This window comes from Bombina bombina, chromosome 3 (assembly GCF_027579735.1).
Source record: "Bombina bombina isolate aBomBom1 chromosome 3, aBomBom1.pri, whole genome shotgun sequence".
In the NCBI taxonomy this organism is placed as follows: Eukaryota; Metazoa; Chordata; class Amphibia; order Anura; family Bombinatoridae; genus Bombina; species Bombina bombina.
Genome location: NC_069501.1, coordinates 74675834 through 74697060, shown reverse-complemented (window position 1 = coordinate 74697060; position 21227 = coordinate 74675834). Strand labels below are relative to the sequence as shown.

The 21227-nt window shown below is 38.7% G+C and overlaps 1 protein-coding gene across 4 annotated transcripts in view; it reads right to left on the bottom strand.

The window, feature by feature from the left end:
- Window positions 1–21227, bottom strand: part of LOC128652886 (nectin-1) — a 478741-nt gene that overhangs the window by 164650 nt on the left and 292864 nt on the right. Inside the window, exon 6 of one of the 4 annotated variants that reach the window (XM_053705874.1) lies at window positions 520–833. The exons of the other annotated variants lie outside the window; for them this stretch is intronic. Within the exon in view, the coding sequence (XP_053561849.1) occupies window positions 829–833 (5 nt within the window). The 3' untranslated portion in view covers window positions 520–828. Of the gene's footprint in view, window positions 1–519; window positions 834–21227 lie in introns of those variants that run through there. 4 annotated transcript variants of the gene reach the window in all.

Below are 21227 nucleotides of genomic sequence, written 5' to 3'. Positions count from 1 at the left end.
CACATTATTTAGCTTGCCTCAATACAAAAAAAAAGCAGCTCGATCCTCCTTTTCCTACAGAGCGCCACAATTATGGAATGACCTCCCTCACACTTTAAAAACTTCCCCAAGCCTAAAATCCTTTAAGAGATCCCTCTATACATATCTCAAAACAGAATGCTCCTGTCATGGATAAATATTTCATACCTGCTCTATGTTAAATGTTTGCATATAATGTGTATTTTTATTATTGTTTTTGTATTTTATTGTACCCTATTGTATCAATGCAATGTTTTGTGATCCCAGGACATACTTGAAAACGAGAGAAATCTCAATGTATCCTTCCTGGTAAAATATTTTATAAATAAATAAATAAATAAATAAATAAATTTATAAATTCTGCTCAGTAACTTTGAGAAAAGCAAATACATATGTACACATATTTAGACATGTATATAGGTCCGGAAAGAACTGGAAACTGGACTTGTTATTTTAACTGTTTACCAAAAAATAATTCAAGATACAGTTAAATAACGAATATAGGTTTAAAGTGCAGTCTCTCAGCTTTTATTTGAGGGCATTTCCATCAAAATTGGAGGAAGGGTTTAGGAATTACAGTTTTTCAATAGGTAGCCCCCTGTTTTTCAAAGGACCAAAAGTAATTGGACAATTGACTCAAAAGCTGTTTCATGGACAGGTGTGGGCTATTCCTTTGTTATTTCATCATCAATTAAGCAGGTAAAAGGTCTAGAGTTAAATCCAGGTGTGGCATTTGCATTTGGAAGCTGTTGCAGTAAACCCACACCATGCATTCAAAGGAGCTCTCAATGCATGTTTAACAGGCCATCCTTAGGCTGCAAAAAAGAAAAAGAAAAAAAGAAATCCATCGGAGAGATAACAGGAACATTACAGGAACATTACAGGAACAGTAGTGGCCAAATCAACAGTTTGGTACATTCTGAGAGGAAAAAAAACGCGCTGATGAGTTCTGCAGCACAAAAAGGCCTGGACGACCACGGAAGACAACAGTGGTGAATGATTGTAGGATCCTTTCCATGGTAAAGAAAAACCCCTTCACAACATCCATCCAAGTTAAAGGGACACTGTACCCAAATATTTTCTTTTGTGCTTCAGATAGAGCATGCAATTTTCAGCAACTTTCTAATTTACTCCTATTTTCAAATGTTCTTTATTCTCTTGGCATCTTTATTTGAAATGCAAGAATGTAAGTTTAGATGGCGGCCCATTTTTGGTGAACAACCTAGGTTGTCCTTGCTGATTGGTGGATAAATGCATCCACCAATCAAAAACTGCTGTCCAGAGTACTGAACCTAGAAAAAAGCTTATATGTCTTCTTTTTCATATAAAGATAGCAAGAGAACGAAGAGAAATTGATAATAGGAGTAAATTAGAAAGTTGCTTAAAATTGCATGCTGTATCTGAATCACAAAATAAAAAATTTGGGTACAGTGTCCCTTTAAGGAAGGCATATCATTATCCAAGTCTACCATAAAGAGAAGACATCACGAGAGCAAAAACAGAGGGTTAACCACAAGATGCAAACCATTCATAAGCCTCAAGAATAGAAAGTCCAGACTAGACTTTGCCAAAAAATATCTGTTCTGGAACTGCATTCTTTGGACAGATGAAACTAGGATCAACCTGTACCAGAATGATAAAAATAAAAAAAGTGTAGAGAAGGCTTGGAACGGCTCATGATTCGAAGCATACAACATCTGTAAAACATGGTGGAGGTAGTGTGATGGCATGGGCATGCATGGCTTCCAATAACACTGGGTCACTAGTGTTTATTGATGATGTGACATAAGACAGAAGCAGTCGAATGAATTCTGACAAAAGCTGCTCTCTAGGAGCACAATGTGGTGCTATGAAAATAATAGTAATAGTTGATAAAAATAAAAACCTAAACTAGAGAAAGTATAAATGCACAAATGTTAAAAAAATAGCACAATAAAAATAAAATATAATATAAAAACTTAAGAACATAAAAACTTAAAAACACATATAACTTAGTCCAAAGACCATAAATTACAGTCCATCATAGGACAAGACAAATAAGGGTATATCACTCCATAGACCAAAGAACTGAATCCAAAAGTCCAGCAATGGAAATGACAGGATTCTCAACCCCTAATGACACCATGATTAGGCTGCTCCTCTTCTTAACCCCTAAAGGTAATATTCAAACGATCCTGCAGAAAAAGCAAAACAAAAGGGAGCCTCCTGTGTGTATCAGTTGTTTCAAAAGGTACTCCCTATTTTGGTATACGTGTACAGGGTACTCACATTTGGTAGCAGCACTGAATTGTGCTTATATAGGCAGGTGGAAGGTTTATAGTGCTCCAGCTCACTACTCTTCAGCAAACTGGAACTCCAATGGGTGGTATATCAAAGGTAGCCAAACAGGGACCAAACGGTTTGTTTAAAGGTGAATACAAATTTTATAGACAAAAAGGTCATATAGACACTCAACATACAGGGTATTAACAAGGTGGTTAACCCTTAATGCAACACGTTTCTCGGCTTATAAGCCTTTTCCTTAGGCATATAACATTAAGCTCCTAAGCTACCTTCATATATACACACATTGTGCTTAGAGACAGGCAGAAATTTAGAAGTTTAAAGGTTACAAATTATATGAATATAACAATGTCGGAAGTGCAAAGCTGGGAAATGGAAAGTAAAGGCGTTATCTATCTTTCTAAAAATGCTAAAGTACATTGTCCCGTTAAAACATAATTTATGCTTACCTGATAAATTTATTTCTCTTGTAGTGTATCCAGTCCACGGATCATCCATTACTTGTGGGATATTCTCCTTCCCAACAGGAAGTTGCAAGAGGATCACCCACAGCAGAGCTGCTATATAGCTCCTCCCCTAACTGTCATATCCAGTCATTCGACCGAAAACAAACAGAGAAAGGAGAAACCATAGGGTGCAGTGGTGACTGTAGTTTAATTAAAATTTAGACCTGCCTTAAAAGGACAGGGCGGGCCGTGGACTGGATACACTACAAGAGAAATACATTTATCAGGTAAGCATAAATTATGTTTTCTCTTGTTAAGTGTATCCAGTCCACGGATCATCCATTACTTGTGGGATACCAATACCAAAGCTAAAGTACACGGATGATGGGAGGGACAAGGCAGGATTAAGCGGAAGGAACCACTGCCTGAAGAACCTTTCTCCCAAACACAGCCTTCGAAGAAGCAAAAGTATCAAATTTGTAAAATTTTGAAAAAGTGTGAAGCAAAGACCAAGTCGCAGCCTTGCAAATCTGTTCAACAGAGGCCTCATTTTTGAAGGCCCAGGTGGAAGCCACAGCTCTAGTATAATGAGCTGTAATCCTTTCAGGGGGCTGCTGTCCAGCAGTCTCATAGGCTAGGCTTATTATGCTCCGAAGCCAAAAGGAAAGAGAGGTTGCCGAAGCTTTTTGACCTCTCCTCACTGCTACAAATTGGTAATGCCTGTCTAGAAAGGCAAACCTTAGAAACCGATGATGATCTTTGTGAATCGGTATGTGAAGGTAGGCATCCTTTAAGTCCACTGTGGTCATGTACTGACCTTCTTGGATCATGGGTAGGATGGTCCGAATAGTTTCCATTTTGAAAGATGGAACTCTGAGGAATTTGTTTAAGATCTTTAGATCCAAAATTGGTCTGAAGATTCCCTCTTTTTTGGGAACCACAAACAGATTTGAATAAAAACCCTGTCCTTGTTCCGTCCGCGGAACTGGATGGATCACTCCCATAACTAGGAGGTCTTGCACACAGCGTAGGGATGCCTCTTTCTTTATCTGATTTGTAGATAGCCTTGAAAGATGAAATCTCCCTTGTGGAGGGGAAGCTTTGAAGTCCAGAAGATATCCCTGAGATATGATCTCCAACGCCCAGGGATCCTGAACATCTCTTGCCCACGCCTGTGCGAAGAGAGAAAGTCTGCCCCCTACTAGATCCGTCGCCGGATAGGGGGCCGTTCCTTCATGCTGTCTTAGAGGCAGCAGCAGGCTTTCTGGCCTGCTTGCCTTTGTTCCAGGACTGGTTAGGTTTCCAGGCCTGCTTAGATTGAGCAAAAGTTCCCTCTTGTTTTGAAGCGGAGGAAGTTGATGCTGCACCTGCCTTGAAATTTCGAAAGGCACGAAAATTAGACTGTTTGGCCTTTGCTTTGGCCCTGTCCTGAGGAAGGGTGTGACCCTTACCTCCAGTAATGTCAGCAATAATTTCAAACCAGGCCCGAATAAGGTCTGCCCCTTGAAAGGAATGTTGAGTAATTTAGACTTCGAAGTCACGTCAGCTGACCAGGATTTAAGCCATAGCGCCCTACGCGCTTGGATGGCGAATCCGGAATTCTTAGCCGTTAGTTTAGTCAAATGAACAATGGCATCAGAAAATAATGAGTTAGCTAGCTTAAGTGTTCTAAGCTTGTCAATAATTTCAGTCAATGGAGCTGTATGGATGGCCTCTTCCAGGGCCTCAAACCAGAATGCCGCCGCGGCCGTGACAGGCGCAATGCATGCAAGGGGCTGTAAAATAAAACCTTGTTGAATAAACATTTTCTTAAGGTAACCCTCCAATTTTTTATCCATTGGATCTGAAAAAGCACAACTGTCCTCAACCGGGATAGTAGTACGCTTTGCTAAAGTAGAAACTGCTCCCTCCACCTTAGGGACTGTCTGCCATAAGTCCCGTGTAGTGGCGTCTATTGGAAACATTTTTCTAAATATAGGAGGTGGGGAAAAAGGCACCCCCGGTCTATCCCACTCCTTGCTAATAATTTCTGTAAGCCTTTTAGGTATAGGAAAAACATCAGTACACACCGGTACCGCATAGTATTTATCCAGCCTACACAATTTCTCTGGTACTGCAACTATGTTACAGTCATTCAGAGCAGCTAATACCTCCCCAAGCAACACACGGAGGTTCTCAAGCTTAAATTTAAAATTATAAATCTCTGAATCAGGTTTCCCCGAATCAGAGATGTCACCCACAGACTGAAGCTCTCCGTCCTCATGATCTGCATATTGTGACGCAGTATCAGACATGGCCCTTACAGCATCTGCGCGTTCTGTATTTCTCCTAACCCCAGAGCAATCGCGCTTGCCTCTTAATTCAGGCAACCTGGATAATACCTCTGACAGGGTATTATTCATGATTGCAGCCATGTCCTGCAAGGTAATCACTATGGGCGTCCCTGATGTAATTGGCGCCATATTAGCGTGCATCCCCTGAGCGGGAGGCGAAGGGTCTGACACGTGGGGAGAGTTAGTCGGCATAACTTCCCCCTCGTCAGAATCTTCTGGTGATATTTCTTTTATAGTTAAAGACTGATCTTTACTGTTTAAGGTGAAATCAATACATTTAGTACACATTCTCCTATGGGGCTCCACCATGGCTTTCAAACATAATGAACAAGTAGTTTCCTCTGTGTCAGACATGTTTAAACAGACTAGCAATGAGACTAGCAAGCTTGGAAAACACTTTAAACAAGTTTACAAGCAATATAAAAAACGTTACTGCACCTTTAAGAAACACAAATTTTGTCAAAATTTGAAATAACAGTGAAAAAAGGCAGTTACACTAACAACATTTTTACAGTGTATGTAACAAGTTAGCAGAGCATTGCACCCACTTGCAAATGGATGATTAACCCCTTAATACCCAAAACTGAATAATAAAAGACAAAAACGTTTTTTTTTTGTTTTTTTTTTCAAACAGTCACAACAACTGCCACAGCTCTACTGTGGCTTTTTACCTCCCTCAAAAACGACTTTGAAGCCTTTTGAGCCCTCCAGAGATGTCCTGGATCATGCAGAGGGAAGCTGAATGTCTCTGTCAGTATTTTTATCTGCACAGAAAAGCACTAAAAAAGGCCCCTCCCACTCATATTACAATAGTGGAAAGCCTAAGGAAACTGTTACTAGGCAAAATTCAAGCCAGCCATGTGGAAAAAAACTAGGCCCCAATAAGTTTTATCACCAAATACATATAAAAATGATTAAACATGCCAGCAAACGTTTTAGATTACATTTTTATAAGAGTATGTATCTCTATTAATAAGCCTGATACCAGTCGCTATAACTGCATTTAAGGCTTTACTTACATTAGTTCGGTATCAGCAGCATTTTCTAGCAAATTCCATCCCTAGAAAAATTTTAACTGCACATACCTTATTGCAGGAAAACCTGCACGCCATTCCCTCTCTGAAGTTACCTCACTCCTCAGAATATGTGAGAACAGCCATGGATCTTTTTTTTTTTAATATGTTTATTTATTTTTCCATCAGTATCAGTAAAACTGTAACAGAGCTCATTTGCTCACATTGTGCACCACGCAGGGTAAGAAAGAAAAAATTTTCCAATCATATATACAGAAAGAAAAAGATAAATATCTAACATTTATGCCTACATAATAACCAGGTTCCATGCCAATTACCTTATGGACATCACACAGTAAATAAGAATTGTAGGTAGGCAAAAAGAGAAGAAAAAAAACAAAAAAAAACAAGATACTGTGTTACATCTAATTACAATTGTTGCATTTTATTCTCATTAACCAGATCAAAAAGTAGAAGGAAGGAAGAAGAAAAAGGGAAGAAAAGGAGAGAGAGAGAAAAAAAAAAAAGAAAAAAAAAAAGGAGAAAGCCTCCTCCTCCTCCTCCACCACACCGAGAGAAGGTGTCTTAGAGTCTTAGGGTCCCCCATTTTTCAGAGCCAGGATACTGGAAATAATTCTCTTAATATCAGACCTTCAAAGTAGTCTGTTTTGTGGAATGCCTTAGTAAGTATATATTGCATGGGAAGCGGATATGTCTGTATAATGTTTTCCCATTTGTTAAAAAAGCGTTGGGTTGGTTTGTTGTATAGGTTTGAGGTATTATATTGTTCGAATATAATCTGTTGTCTCACTGCTTCTATGAATATCTTAAAAGGTAATGTTCTAGTCTGCTTCCAATTTCTTAGAATTAGATTACGACCTATAAGTATAATAGTATTAATCAAATCATAGTTCTGGACTGTTATGTTTAGGAAAAAAATATTTATAGGTTCCAGGACTAGATGTTCAACGCAAAATTTATTTAGCCAAAAGTTGACCTTCTGCCAAAATTGCCTTATTTTTGGGCATAACCAGAAACAGTGCATCAGGTCTTCCCTAGGCATTGAGCATTTGTAGCATATTCCCGTATTTTCTAGAGACCATACTGCCAATATTTTTGGCGAAATATAAGCATTGTTGAGTAGTTTTAAAAAAGATTCATGCCAAGAGGAATGGAGGGGGGCTTTAATCAGCCATTTGATACCCTTCTTAATATGATCCCCGCTAAGTTCTGGGAAATGTTTTGCCCAATAACCTATGTATTGCTCATTATTTAATTGTCCTTGCTTTGCCAATAAAATTTTGTATAATAATGATATTGAGTGCTTTCCTTGCTTATATACATTGATGTAATCTCCAATTTGTTTGAAACCTACTGACCAGTTCCCTAGCTTAGCTTTCTTGTTAGCAAAGTGGCGTACCTGAAGATATGCGAAAAAACTCTTCTTCTTGGGGAGATCAAATTCTCTGACAATACTCTCAAACGGCTAGATTTGGAGTTTGGCGTTAGCCGTGAAAACCAGCGTTAGAGGCTCCTAACGCTGGTTTTAGGCTACCGCCGGTATTTGGAGTCACTCAAAATAGGGTCTAACGCTCACTTTTCAGCCGCAACTTTTCCATACCGCAGATACCTTTACGTCAATTGCGTATCCTATCTTTTCAATGGCATTTTTCTAACTCCGGTATTTAGAGTCGTTTCTGAAGTGAGCGTTAGACATCTAACGACAAAACTCCAGCCGCAGGAAAAAAGTCAGTAGTTAAGAGCTTTCTGGGCTAACGCCGGTTTCTAAAGCTCTTAACTACTGTACTCTAAAGTACACTAACACCCATAAACTACCTATGTACCCCTAAACCGAGGTCCCCCCACATCGCCGACACTCGAATAATTTTTTTTAAAATTATTTTGGGTTGGATGAAGATATCGGAGCCAGGACGGATCGGTGATACCCGGTGAGGTGAAGACAAGGTAGGATGATCTTCAGGGGCTTAGTGTTAGGTTTATTTAAGGGGGGTTTGGGTTAGATTAGGGGTATGTGGGTGGTAATGTTGGGGGGGGGGTATTGTATGTTTTTTTTTACAGGCAAAAGAGCTGAACTTCTTGGGGCATGCCCTGCAAAGGGCCCTGTTCAGGGCTGGTAAGGTAAAAGAGCTTTTAACTTTAGTAATTTAGAATAGGGTAGGGCATTTTTTATTTTGGGGGGCTTTGTTGTTTTATTAGGGGGCTTAGAGTAGGTGTAATTAGTTTAAAATTGTTGTAATATTTTTCTTATGTTTGTAAATATTTTTTTATTTTTTGTAACTTAGTTCTTTTTTATTTTTTGTACTTTAGCTAGTTTATTTAATTGTATTTATTTGTAGGAATTGTATTTAATTAATTTATTGATAGTGTAGTGTTAGGTTAATTGTAGGTAGTTTATTTAATTAATTTATTGATAGTGTAGTGTTAGGTTTAATTGTAACTTAGGTTAGTATTTATTTTACAGGTAATTTTGTAATTATTTTAACTATTTTAGCTATTAAATAGTTCTTAACTATTTAATAGCTATTGTACCTGGTTAAAATAAATACAAAGTTACCTGTAAAATAAATATTAATCCTAAAATAGCTATAATATAATTATAATTTATATTGTAGCTATATTAGGATTTATTTTACAGGTAAGTATTTATCTTTAAATAGGATTAATTTATTTAATAAGAGTTAATTAATTTCGTTAGATGTAAATTATATTTAACTTAGGGGGGTGTTAGTGTTAGGGTTAGACTTAGCTTTAGGGGTTAATACATTTATTAGAATAGCGGTGAGCTCCGGTCAGCAGATTAGGGGTTAATAAGTGTAGGCAGGTGGAGGCGACGTTGTGGGGGGCAGATTAGGGGTTAATAAATATAATATAGGGGTCGGCGGTGTTAGGGGCAGCAGATTAGGGGTACATAGGGATAATGTAAGTAGCGGCGGTTTACGGAGCGGCAGATTAGGGGTTAAAAATAAAATGCAGGTGTCAGCGATAGCGGGGGCGGCAGATTAGGGGTTAATAAGTGTAAGGTTAGGGGTGTTTAGACTCGGGGTACATGTTAGAGTGTTAGGTGCAGACGTAGGAAGTGTTTCCCCATAGCAAACAATGGGGCTGCATTAAGAGCTGAACGCGGCTTTTTTGCAGGTGTTAGGTTTTTTTTCAGCTCAAACAGCCCCATTGTTTCCTATGGGGGAATCGTGCACGAGCACGTTTTTGAGGCTGGCCGCGTCCGTAAGCAACTCTGGTATTGAGAGTTGAAGCTGCGTTAAAAATGCTCTACGCTCCTTTTTTGGAGCCTAACGCAGCCTTTATGTGGACTCTCAATACCAGAGTTATTTTTATGGTGCGGCCAGAAAAAAGCCGGCGTTAGTTTTTCGGGTCGTTACCGACAAAACTCCAAATCTAGCCGAAAGGTTCTTAAGTTAAACCTTTGATCAAAAACTTGTAGTAACTTATCAAATCCTTTATCCGCCCATTCTTTAAATACCTGATACTCGCATCCGGCTATAAACTCGGGGTTCCCTCTAATCGGAAGATAGGAGGAAATAGAAAAATTAATTTCAAGGTATTTACATGTCATTTGCCATGCTTTAACCACGTTGTATATACTGATGAACCTTTTGATGTTGTCTGGGAGTTCTATAAGAGTACAATGTAAAATTGCTTTACATACAAACGGATATATTAAGCTCTCTTCCAAGATTATGTTAGTTAGTACCTCGGTTGACAGAAGCCAATCCACCGCATTCCGTGCCAAGATGGCCATGTTATATAATTTAAGGTCCGGGAAAGCTAGCCCCCCATGTTCCCTCAATTGTGATAGTTTTTTAATGGCTATCATATGTCGCGACTTGCTCCAAAGGAATTTAGCACATAATTGGTTAAATATTTTAATATCTTTTACCTTAATAAATAATGGTAAGTTATTCATAGTATAAATTATCTGAGGGAATAAGATAGATTTGATCATAGCTATTTTAGCTGACAACGAGATGGGGGGAGTAATGCCCATCTTTGCAATTTACTATTAAGTCGAGAAAAGAAGGGCGTAAAATTAAGTCTATACCAACAATTAGGATCTTTATGTAACATGATTCCTAGATATCTAATCTGCGTGACCTCTCTTAGCTCATATTGTGTCTTGCTATCCATGTTTTTGTATATCCATAGAATCTCCGATTTGAGCGTATTGACTTTATAGCCCGAAATACTACTAAATAAATCTAATGCCTTGAACGCAATAGGAATATTTCAATAGGAATCAGAGATGTCACCCACAGACTGAAGCTCTCCGTCCTCATGATCTGCATATTGTGACGCAGTATCAGACATGGCCCTTACAGCATCTGCGCGCTCTGTATTTCTCCTAACCCCAGAGCAATCGCGCTTGCCTCTTAATTCAGGCAACCTGGATAATACCTCTGACAGGGTATTATTCATGATTGCAGCCATGTCCTGCAAGGTAATCGCTATGGGCGTCCCTGATGTAATTGGCGCCATATTAGCGTGCATCCCCTGAGCGGGAGGCGAAGGGTCTGACACGTGGGGAGAGTTAGTCGGCATAACTTCCCCCTCGTCAGAATCTTCTGGTGATATTTCTTTTATAGTTAAAGACTGATCTTTACTGTTTAAGGTGAAATCAATACATTTAGTACACATTCTCCTATGGGGCTCCACCATGGCTTTCAAACATAATGAACAAGTAGTTTCCTCTGTGTCAGACATGTTTAAACAGACTAGCAATGAGACTAGCAAGCTTGGAAAACACTTTAAACAAGTTTACAAGCAATATAAAAAACGTTACTGCACCTTTAAGAAACACAAATTTTGTCAAAATTTGAAATAACAGTGAAAAAAGGCAAACAAAATTTTTACAGTGTATGTAACAAGTTAGCAGAGCATTGCACCCACTTGCAAATGGATGATTAACCCCTTAATACCCAAAACTGAATAATAAAAGACAAAAACGTTTTTTGTTTTTTCAAACAGTCACAACAACTGCCACAGCTCTACTGTGGCTTTTTACCTCCCTCAAAAACGACTTTGAAGCCTTTTGAGCCCTCCAGAGATGTCCTGGATCATGCAGAGGGAAGCTGAATGTCTCTGTCAGTATTTTTATCTGCACAGAAAAGCACTAAAAAAGGCCCCTCCCACTCATATTACAATAGTGGAAAGCCTAAGGAAACTGTTACTAGGCAAAATTCAAGCCAGCCATGTGGAAAAAAACTAGGCCCCAATAAGTTTTATCACCAAATACATATAAAAATGATTAAACATGCCAGCAAACGTTTTAGATTACATTTTTATAAGAGTATGTATCTCTATTAATAAGCCTGATACCAGTCGCTATAACTGCATTTAAGGCTTTACTTACATTAGTTCGGTATCAGCAGCATTTTCTAGCAAATTCCATCCCTAGAAAAATTTTAACTGCACATACCTTATTGCAGGAAAACCTGCACGCCATTCCCTCTCTGAAGTTACCTCACTCCTCAGAATATGTGAGAACAGCCATGGATCTTTTTTTTTTTAATATGTTTATTTATTTTTCCATCAGTATCAGTAAAACTGTAACAGAGCTCATTTGCTCACATTGTGCACCACGCAGGGTAAGAAAGAAATTTTTTTCCAATCATATATACAGAAAGAAAAAGATAAATATCTAACATTTATGCCTACATAATAACCAGGTTCCATGCCCATTACCTTATGGACATCACACAGTAAATAAAAATTGTAGGTAGGCAAAAAGAGAAGAAAAAAAACAAAAAAAAACAAGATACTGTGTTACATCTAAATACAATTGTTGCATTTTATTCTCATTAACCAGATCAAAAAGTAGAAGGAAGGAAGAAGAAAAAGGGAAGAAAAGGAGAAAGAGAGAAAAAAAAAAGAAAAAAAAAGGAGAAAGCCTCCTCCTCCTCCTCCACCACACCGAGAGAAGGTGTCTTAGAGTCTTAGGGTCCCCCATTTTTCAGAGCCAGGATACTGGAAATAATTCTCTTAATATCAGACCTTCAAAGTAGTCTGTTTTGTGGAATGCCTTAGTAAGTATATATTGCATGGGAAGCGGGTATATGTCTGTATAATGTTTTCCCATTTGTTAAAAAAGCGTTGGGTTGGTTTGTTGTATAGGTTTGAGGTATTATATTGTTCGAATATAATCTGTTGTCTCACTGCTTCTATGAATATCTTAAAAGGTAATGTTCTAGTCTGCTTCCAATTTCTTAGAATTAGATTACGACCTATAAGTATAATAGTATTAATCAAATCATAGTTCTGGACTGTTATGTTTAGGAAAAAAATATTTATAGGTTCCAGGACTAGATGTTCAACGCAAAATTTATTTAGCCAAAAGTTGACCTTCTGCCAAAATTGCCTTATTTTTGGGCATAACCAGAAACAGTGCATCAGGTCTTCCCTAGGCATTGAGCATTTGTAGCATATTCCCGTATTTTCTAGAGACCATACTGCCAATCTTTTTGGCGAAATATAAGCATTGTTGAGTAGTTTTAAAAAAGATTCATGCCAAGAGGAATGGAGGGGGGCTTTAATCAGCCATTTGATACCCTTCTTAATATGATCCCCGCTAAGTTCTGGGAAATGTTTTGCCCAATAACCTATGTATTGCTCATTATTTAATTGTCCTTGCTTTGCCAATAAAATTTTGTATAATAATGATATTGAGTGCTTTCCTTGCTTATATACATTGATGTAATCTCCAATTTGTTTGAAACCTACTGACCAGTTCCCTAGCTTAGCTTTCTTGTTAGCAAAGTGGCGTACCTGAAGATATGCGAAAAAACTCTTCTTCTTGGGGAGATCAAATTCTCTGACAATACTCTCAAACGGCTAGATTTGGAGTTTGGCGTTAGCCGTGAAAACCAGCGTTAGAGGCTCCTAACGCTGGTTTTAGGCTACCGCCGGTATTTGGAGTCACTCAAAATAGGGTCTAACGCTCACTTTTCAGCCGCAACTTTTCCATACCGCAGATCCCTTTACGTCAATTGCGTATCCTATCTTTTCAATGGGATTTTTCTAACTCCGGCATTTAGAGTCGTTTCTGAAGTGAGCGTTAGACATCTAACGACAAAACTCCAGCCGCAGGAAAAAAGTCAGTAGTTAAGAGCTTTCTGGGCTAACGCCGGTTTCTAAAGCTCTTAACTACTGTACTCTAAAGTACACTAACACCCATAAACTACCTATGTACCCCTAAACCGAGGTCCCCCCACATCGCCGACACTCGGATAATTTTTTAAAAAATTATTTTGGGTTGGATGAAGATATCGGAGCCAGGACGGATCGGTGATACCCGGTGAGGTGAAGACAAGGTAGGATGATCTTCAGGGGCTTAGTGTTAGGTTTATTTAAGGGGGGTTTGGGTTAGATTAGGGGTATGTGGGTGGTGGGTTGTAATGTTGGGGGGGGGTATTGTATGTTTTTTTTTACAGGCAAAAGAGCTGAACTTCTTGGGGCATGCCCCGCAAAGGGCCCTGTTCAGGGCTGGTAAGGTAAAAGAGCTTTTAACTTTAGTAATTTAGAATAGGGTAGGGCATTTTTTATTTTGGGGGGCTTTGTTGTTTTATTAGGGGGCTTAGAGTAGGTGTAATTAGTTTAAAATTGTTGTAATATTTTTCTTATGTTTGTAAATATTTTTTTATTTTTTGTAACTTAGTTCTTTTTTATTTTTTGTACTTTAGCTAGTTTATTTAATTGTATTTATTTGTAGGAATTGTATTTAATTAATTTATTGATAGTGTAGTGTTAGGTTAATTGTAGGTAATTGTAGGTAGTTTATTTAATTAATGTATTGATAGTGTAGTGTTAGGTTTAATTGTAACTAAGGTTAGTATTTATTTTACAGGTAATTTTGTAATTATTTTAACTATTTTAGCTATTAAATAGTTCTTAACTATTTAATAGCTATTGTACCTGGTTAAAATAAATACAAAGTTACCTGTAAAATAAATATTAATCCTAAAATAGCTATAATATAATTATAATTTATATTGTAGCTATATTAGGATTTATTTTACAGGTAAGTATTTATCTTTAAATAGGAATAATTTATTTAATAAGAGTTAATTAATTTCGTTAGATGTAAATTATATTTAACTTAAGGGGGTGTTAGTGTTAGGGTTAGACTTAGCTTTAGGGGTTAATACATTTATTAGAATAGCGGTGAGCTCCGGTCAGCAGATTAGGGGTTAATAAGTGTAGGCAGGTGGAGGCAACGTTGTGGGGGGGCAGATTAGGGGTTAATAAATATAATATAGGGGTCGGCGGTGTTAGGGGCAGCAGATTAGGGGTACATAGGGATAATGTAAGTAGCGGCGGTTTACGGAGCGGCAGATTAGGGGTTAAAAATAAAATGCAGGTGTCAGCGATAGCGGGGGCGGCAGATTAGGGGTTAATAAGTGTAAGGTTAGGGGTGTTTAGACTCGGGGTACATGTTAGAGTGTTAGGTGCAGACGTAGGAAGTGTTTCCCCATAGCAAACAATGGGGCTGCGTTAAGAGCTGAACGCGGCTTTTTTGCAGGTGTTAGGTTTTTTTTCAGCTCAAACAGCCCCATTGTTTCCTATGGGGGAATCGTGCACGAGCACGTTTTTGAGGCTGGCCGCGTCCGTAAGCAACTCTGGTATTGAGAGTTGAAGCTGCGTTAAAAATGCTCTACGCTCCTTTTTTGGAGCCTAACGCAGCCTTTATGTGGACTCTCAATACCAGAGTTATTTTTATGGTGCGGCCAGAAAAAAGCCGGCGTTAGTTTTTCGGGTCGTTACCGACAAAACTCCAAATCTAGCCGAAAGGTTCTTAAGTTAAACCTTTGATCAAAAACTTGTAGTAACTTATCAAATCCTTTATCCGCCCATTCTTTAAATACCTGATACTCGCATCCGGCTATAAACTCGGGGTTCCCTCTAATCGGAAGATAGGAGGAAATAGAAAAATTAATTTCAAGGTATTTACATGTCATTTGCCATGCTTTAACCACGTTGTATATACTGATGAACCTTTTGATGTTGTCTGGGAGTTCTATAAGAGTACAATGTAAAATTGCTTTACATACAAACGGATATATTAAGCTCTCTTCCAAGATTATGTTAGTTAGTACCTCGGTTGACAGAAGCCAATCCACCGCATTCCGTGCCAAGATGGCCATGTTATATAATTTAAGGTCTGGGAAAGCTAGCCCCCCATGTTCCCTCAATTGTGATAGTTTTTTAATGGCTATCATATGTCGCGACTTGCTCCAAAGGAATTTAGCACATAATTGGTTAAATATTTTAATATCTTTTACCTTAATGAATAACGGTGAGTTATTCATAGTATAAATTATCTGAGGGAATAAGATAGATTTGATCATAGCTATTTTAGCTGACAACGAGATGGGGAGCCCAGAGGCAGAACTTTTCTTTACTTTCTGCGATGAGATTTTTTTAGTGAAAATTTTTCTGCAGGTCATTTTTAAATAAAATTCAATTTTAAATTAGACAGTTACACTAAGGCACCAGTTTAATAGCAATGTGTTGGTTAAGTGAAGAATTAAGCAATTTTTTATGTTTTATAATATAGTGCAGTAGTTGAAAATTGCATTGCAAATTAGCTGCATACAAAAAAAAGAAATTTTAAAATGTCTCTAATAAATCTGTTTCCTTTTCTTTTGATCTAACATAGAAATGTAGTAATAAAAATATGCAGTGCTCTTATATTCAGAATAAACAGCTTTGCAAACTGGGAAAGGCTAAGAGGCGGGTTTGAAAAAATCTCTGAGAGCCAGTCAACAAGCAATGCGCTACTGCATATTTGACTGCTCACTTCAAACAGCAGTTTACCCTGGATGCACTGTGTTAAAGGGACATAATACTCATATGCTAAATCACTTGAAACTGATGCAGTATAACTGTAAAAAGCTGACAGGAAAATATCACCTGAGCATCTCTATGTAAAAAAGGAAGATATTTTACCTCACAATCTCCTCAGCTCAGCAGAGTAAGTTCTGTGTAAAAAGTAATACTCCGCTGCAGCCCAGCTGCAGGGAAAAGAAATGAAGAAATGAACAGCAGCCAATCCGCATCAGCAGTGCTGAGGTCATGAACTCTTTTACTGTGATCTCATGAGATTTCACTTAACTCTCATGAGATTATATAGCAAACTTCCTTTAAACTGAATAGGGAAATAAGATGAGTGCACGTAAGCTCGCCCCTTCCGCTGTCCCGGGACAGACATACTGATTTGCTGCTTAGAAATCCTTTACAATGGAATGTGGCTACTGAGGAACTTTTGAGGTAAAATATCTTTCTTTTTTACATAGAGAAGCTCAGGTGATATTTTCTAGTCGGCTTTTTACAGCTATGCTGCAACACTTTCAAGTGTTTAAACATTTGGGTATTATGGCCCTTTAAGGAAAATTTACACAGTGCAGCCAGAGCACAGTTCTGTTTGAAGAGAATAGTCTAATGTGGAGCAGCACTACAAAGTTCAAGCGCTAACAGTTCCTGCATGTGTCCTGTTCTTTCTGCAGACATGCTGCATTTTCTGCGATGACATCTCACATCACTGTATGTTCTGCCTTGGGGATGGGGAGTAATGCCCATCTTTGCAATTTACTATTAAGTCGAGAAAAGAAGGGCGTAAAATTAAGTCTATACCAACAATTAGGATCTTTATGTAACATGATTCCTAGATATCTAATCTGCGTGACCTCTCTTAGCTCATATTGGCCTAGATTTAGAGTTCGGCGGTAGCCGTCAAAACCAGCGTTAGAGGCTCCTAACGCTGGTTTTGGGCGCCCGCTGGTATTTGGAGTCAGTGATTAAAGGGTCTAACGCTCACTTTTCAGCCGCGACTTTTCCATACCGCAGATCCCCCTACGCCATTTGCGTAGCCTATCTTTTCAATGGGATCTTTCTAACGCCGGTATTTAGAGTCGTTTCTGCAGTGAGCGTTAGAGCTCTAACGACAAGATTCCAGCCGCCTGAAAAAAGCAGGAGTTAAGAGCTTTCTGGCTAACGCCGGTTTATAAAGCTCTTAACTACTGTACCCTAAAGTACACTAACACCCATAAACTACCTATGTACCCCTAAACCGAGGTCCCCCCACATCGCCGCCACTCGATTAAAATTTTTAACCCCTAATCTGCCGACCGCCACCTACGTTATACTTATGTACCCCTAATCTGCTGCCCCTAACCCCGCCGACCCCTATATTATATTTATTAACCCCTAACTTGCCCCCCACAACGTCGCCGCAAGCTACTTAAAATAATTAACCCCTAATCTTCCGACCGCAAATCGCCGCCACCTACGTTATCCCTATGTACCCCTAATCTGCTGCCCCTAACATCGCCGACCCCTATGTTATATTTATTAACCCCTAATCTGCCCCCCACAACGTCGCCGACACCTACCTACACTTATTAACCCCTAATCTGCCGAGCGGACCTGAGCGCTACTATTTTAAATGTATTAACCCCTAATCCGCCTCACTAACCCTATCATAAATAGTATTAACCCCTAATCTGCCCTCCCTAACATCGCCGACACCTACCTTCAATTATTAACCCCTAATCTGACGACCGGAACTCACCGCTATTCTAATAAATGTATTAACCCCTAAAGCTAAGTCTAACCCTAACACTAACACCCCCCTAAGTTAAATATAATTTTTATCTAACGAAATAAATTAACTCTTATTAAATAAATGATTCCTATTTAAAGCTAAATACTTACCTGTAAAATAAATCCTAATATAGCTACAATATAAATTACATTTATATTATAGCTATTTTAGGATTAATATTTATTTTACAGGCAACTTTGTAATTATTTTAACCAGGTACAATAGCTATTAAATAGTTAAGAACTATTTAATAGTTACCTAGTTAAAATAATTACAAATTTACCTGTAAAATAAATCCTAACCTAAGATATAATTAAACCTAACACTACCCTATCAATAAAATAATTAAATAAACTACCTACAATTACCTACAATTAACCTAACACTACACTATCAATAAATTAATTAAACACAATTGCTACAAATAAATACAATTAAATAAACTATCTAAAGTACAAAAAATAAAAAAGAACTAAGTTACAGAAAATAAAAAAATATTTACAAACATAATAAAAATATTACAACAATTTTAAACTAATTACACCTACTCTAAGCCCCCTAATAAAATAACAAAGACCCCCAAAATAAAAAATTCCCTACCCTATTCTAAAATACAAAAATTACAAGCTCTTTTACCTTACCAGCCCTGAACAGGGCCCTTTGCGGGGCATGCCCCAAGAATTTCAGCTCTTTTGCCTGTAAAAAAAAACATACAATACCCCCCCCCAACATTACAACCCACCACCCACATACCCCTAATCTAACCCAAACCCCCTTAAATAAACCTAACACTAATCCCCTGAAGATCTTCCTACCTTGTCTTCACCATCCAGGTATCACCGATCCGTCCTGGCTCCAAGATCTTCATCCAACCCAAGCGGGGGTTGGCGATCCATAATCCGGTGCTCCAAAGTCTTCCTCCTATCCGGCAAGAAGAGGACATCCGGACCGGCAAACATCTTCTCCAAGCGGCATCTTCTATGTTCTTCCATCCGATGACGACCGGCTCCATCTTGAAGACCTCCAGCGCGGATCCATCCTCTTCTTCCGACGACTAGACGACGAATGACGGTTCCTTTAAGGGACGTCATCCAAGATGGCGTCCCTCGAATTCCGATTGGCTGATAGGATTCTATCAGCCAATCGGAATTAAGGTAGGAATTTTCTGATTGGCTGATGGAATCAGCCAATCAGAATCAAGTTCAATCCGATTGGCTGATCCAATCAGCCAATCAGATTGAGCTCGCATTCTATTGGCTGTTAGGGGTTAATAAGTGTAAGGTTAGGGGTGTTTAGACTCGGGGTACATGTTAGAGTGTTAGGTGCAGACGTAGGAAGTGTTTCCCCATAGGAAACAATGGGGCTGCGTTAGGAGCTGAACGCTGCTTTTTTGCAGGTGTTAGGTTTTTTTTCAGCTCAAACAGCCCCATTGTTTCCTATGGGAGAATCGTGCACGAGCACGTTTTTGAGGCCGGCCGCGTCCGTAAGCAACTCTGGTATCGAGAGTTGCATTTGCGGTAAATATGCTCTACGCTCCTTTTTTGGAGCCTAACGCAGCATTTGTTTGAACTCTCGATACCAGAGTTAAATTTATGGTGCGGCCAGAAAAAAACCCGCGGAGCGTTAACAGCCCTTTTACCGCCGAACTCTAAATCTAGGCCATTGTGTCTTGCTATCCATGTTTTTGTATATCCATAGAATCTCCGATTTGAGCGTATTGACTTTATAGCCCGAAATACTACTAAATAAATCTAATGCCTTGAACGCAATAGGAATATTTCAATAGGAATCAGAGATGTCACCCACAGACTGAAGCTCTCCGTCCTCATGATCTGCATATTGTGACGCAGTATCAGACACGGCCCTTACAGCATCTGCGCGCTCTGTATTTCTCCTAACCCCAGAGCAATCGCGCTTGCCTCTTAATTCAGGCAACCTGGATAATACCTCTGACAGGGTATTATTCATGATTGCAGCCATGTCCTGCAAGGTAATCACTATGGGCGTCCCTGATGTAATTGGCGCCATATTAGCGTGCATCCCCTGAGCGGGAGGCGAAGGGTCTGACACGTGGGGAGAGTTAGTCGGCATAACTTCCCCCTCGTCAGAATCTTCTGGTGATATTTCTTTTATAGTTAAAGACTGATCTTTACTGTTTAAGGTGAAATCAATACATTTAGTACACATTCTCCTATGGGGCTCCACCATGGCTTTCAAACATAATGAACAAGTAGTTTCCTCTGTGTCAGACATGTTTAAACAGACTAGCAATGAGACTAGCAAGCTTGGAAAACACTTTAAACAAGTTTACAAGCAATATAAAAAACGTTACTGCACCTTTAAGAAACACAAATTTTGTCAAAATTTGAAATAACAGTGAAAAAAGGCAAACAAAATTTTTACAGTGTATGTAACAAGTTAGCAGAGCATTGCACCCACTTGCAAATGGATGATTAACCCCTTAATACCCAAAACTGAATAATAAAAGACAAAAACGTTTTTTGTTTTTTCAAACAGTCACAACAACTGCCACAGCTCTACTGTGGCTTTTTACCTCCCTCAAAAACGACTTTGAAGCCTTTTGAGCCCTCCAGAGATGTCCTGGATCATGCAGAGGGAAGCTGAATTTCTCTGTCAGTATTTTTATCTGCACAGAAAAGCACTAAAAAAGGCCCCTCCCACTCATATTACAACAGTGGAAAGCCTAAGGAAACTGTTACTAGGCAAAATTCAAGCCAGCCATGTGGAAAAAAACTAGGCCCCAATAAGTTTTATCACCAAATACATATAAAAACGATTAAACATGCCAGCAAACGTTTTAGATTACATTTTTATAAGAGTATGTATCTCTATTAATAAGCCTGATACCAGTCGCTATAACTGCATTTAAGGCTTTACTTACAGCAGCATTTTCTAGCAAACTCCATCCCTAGAAAAATTTTAACTGCACATACCTTATTGCAGGAAAACCTGCACGCCATTCCCTCTCTGAAGTTACCTCACTCCTCAGAATATGTGAGAACAGCCATGGATCTTAGTTACTTCTTCTAAGATCATAGAAAACGCAGGCAGATTCTTCTTCTAAATACTGCCTGAGATAAACAGTACACTCCGGCACAATTTAAAAATAACAAACTTTTGATTGAAGAATAAACTAAGTATAAAACACCACACTCCTCTTACGACCTCCATCTTGGTTGAGGCTTGCAAGAGAATGACTGGATATGACAGTTAGGGGAGGAGCTATATAGCAGCTCTGCTGTGGGTGATCCTCTTGCAAGTTCCTGTTGGGAAGGAGAATATCCCACAAGTAATGGATGATCCGTGGACTGGATACACTTAACAAGAGAAATAAACTTTTATCTCTAGCATCTATATTCATTCTCATTAAAGATTCATATATGAAGAAAAAGAGTAAGATAAGGAAGGAAGAAAAGAAAGAGAAGAATATGAATTATGAATAAATGGGTCGATTAAGGGACAAGGACAAAATAAATTGTTA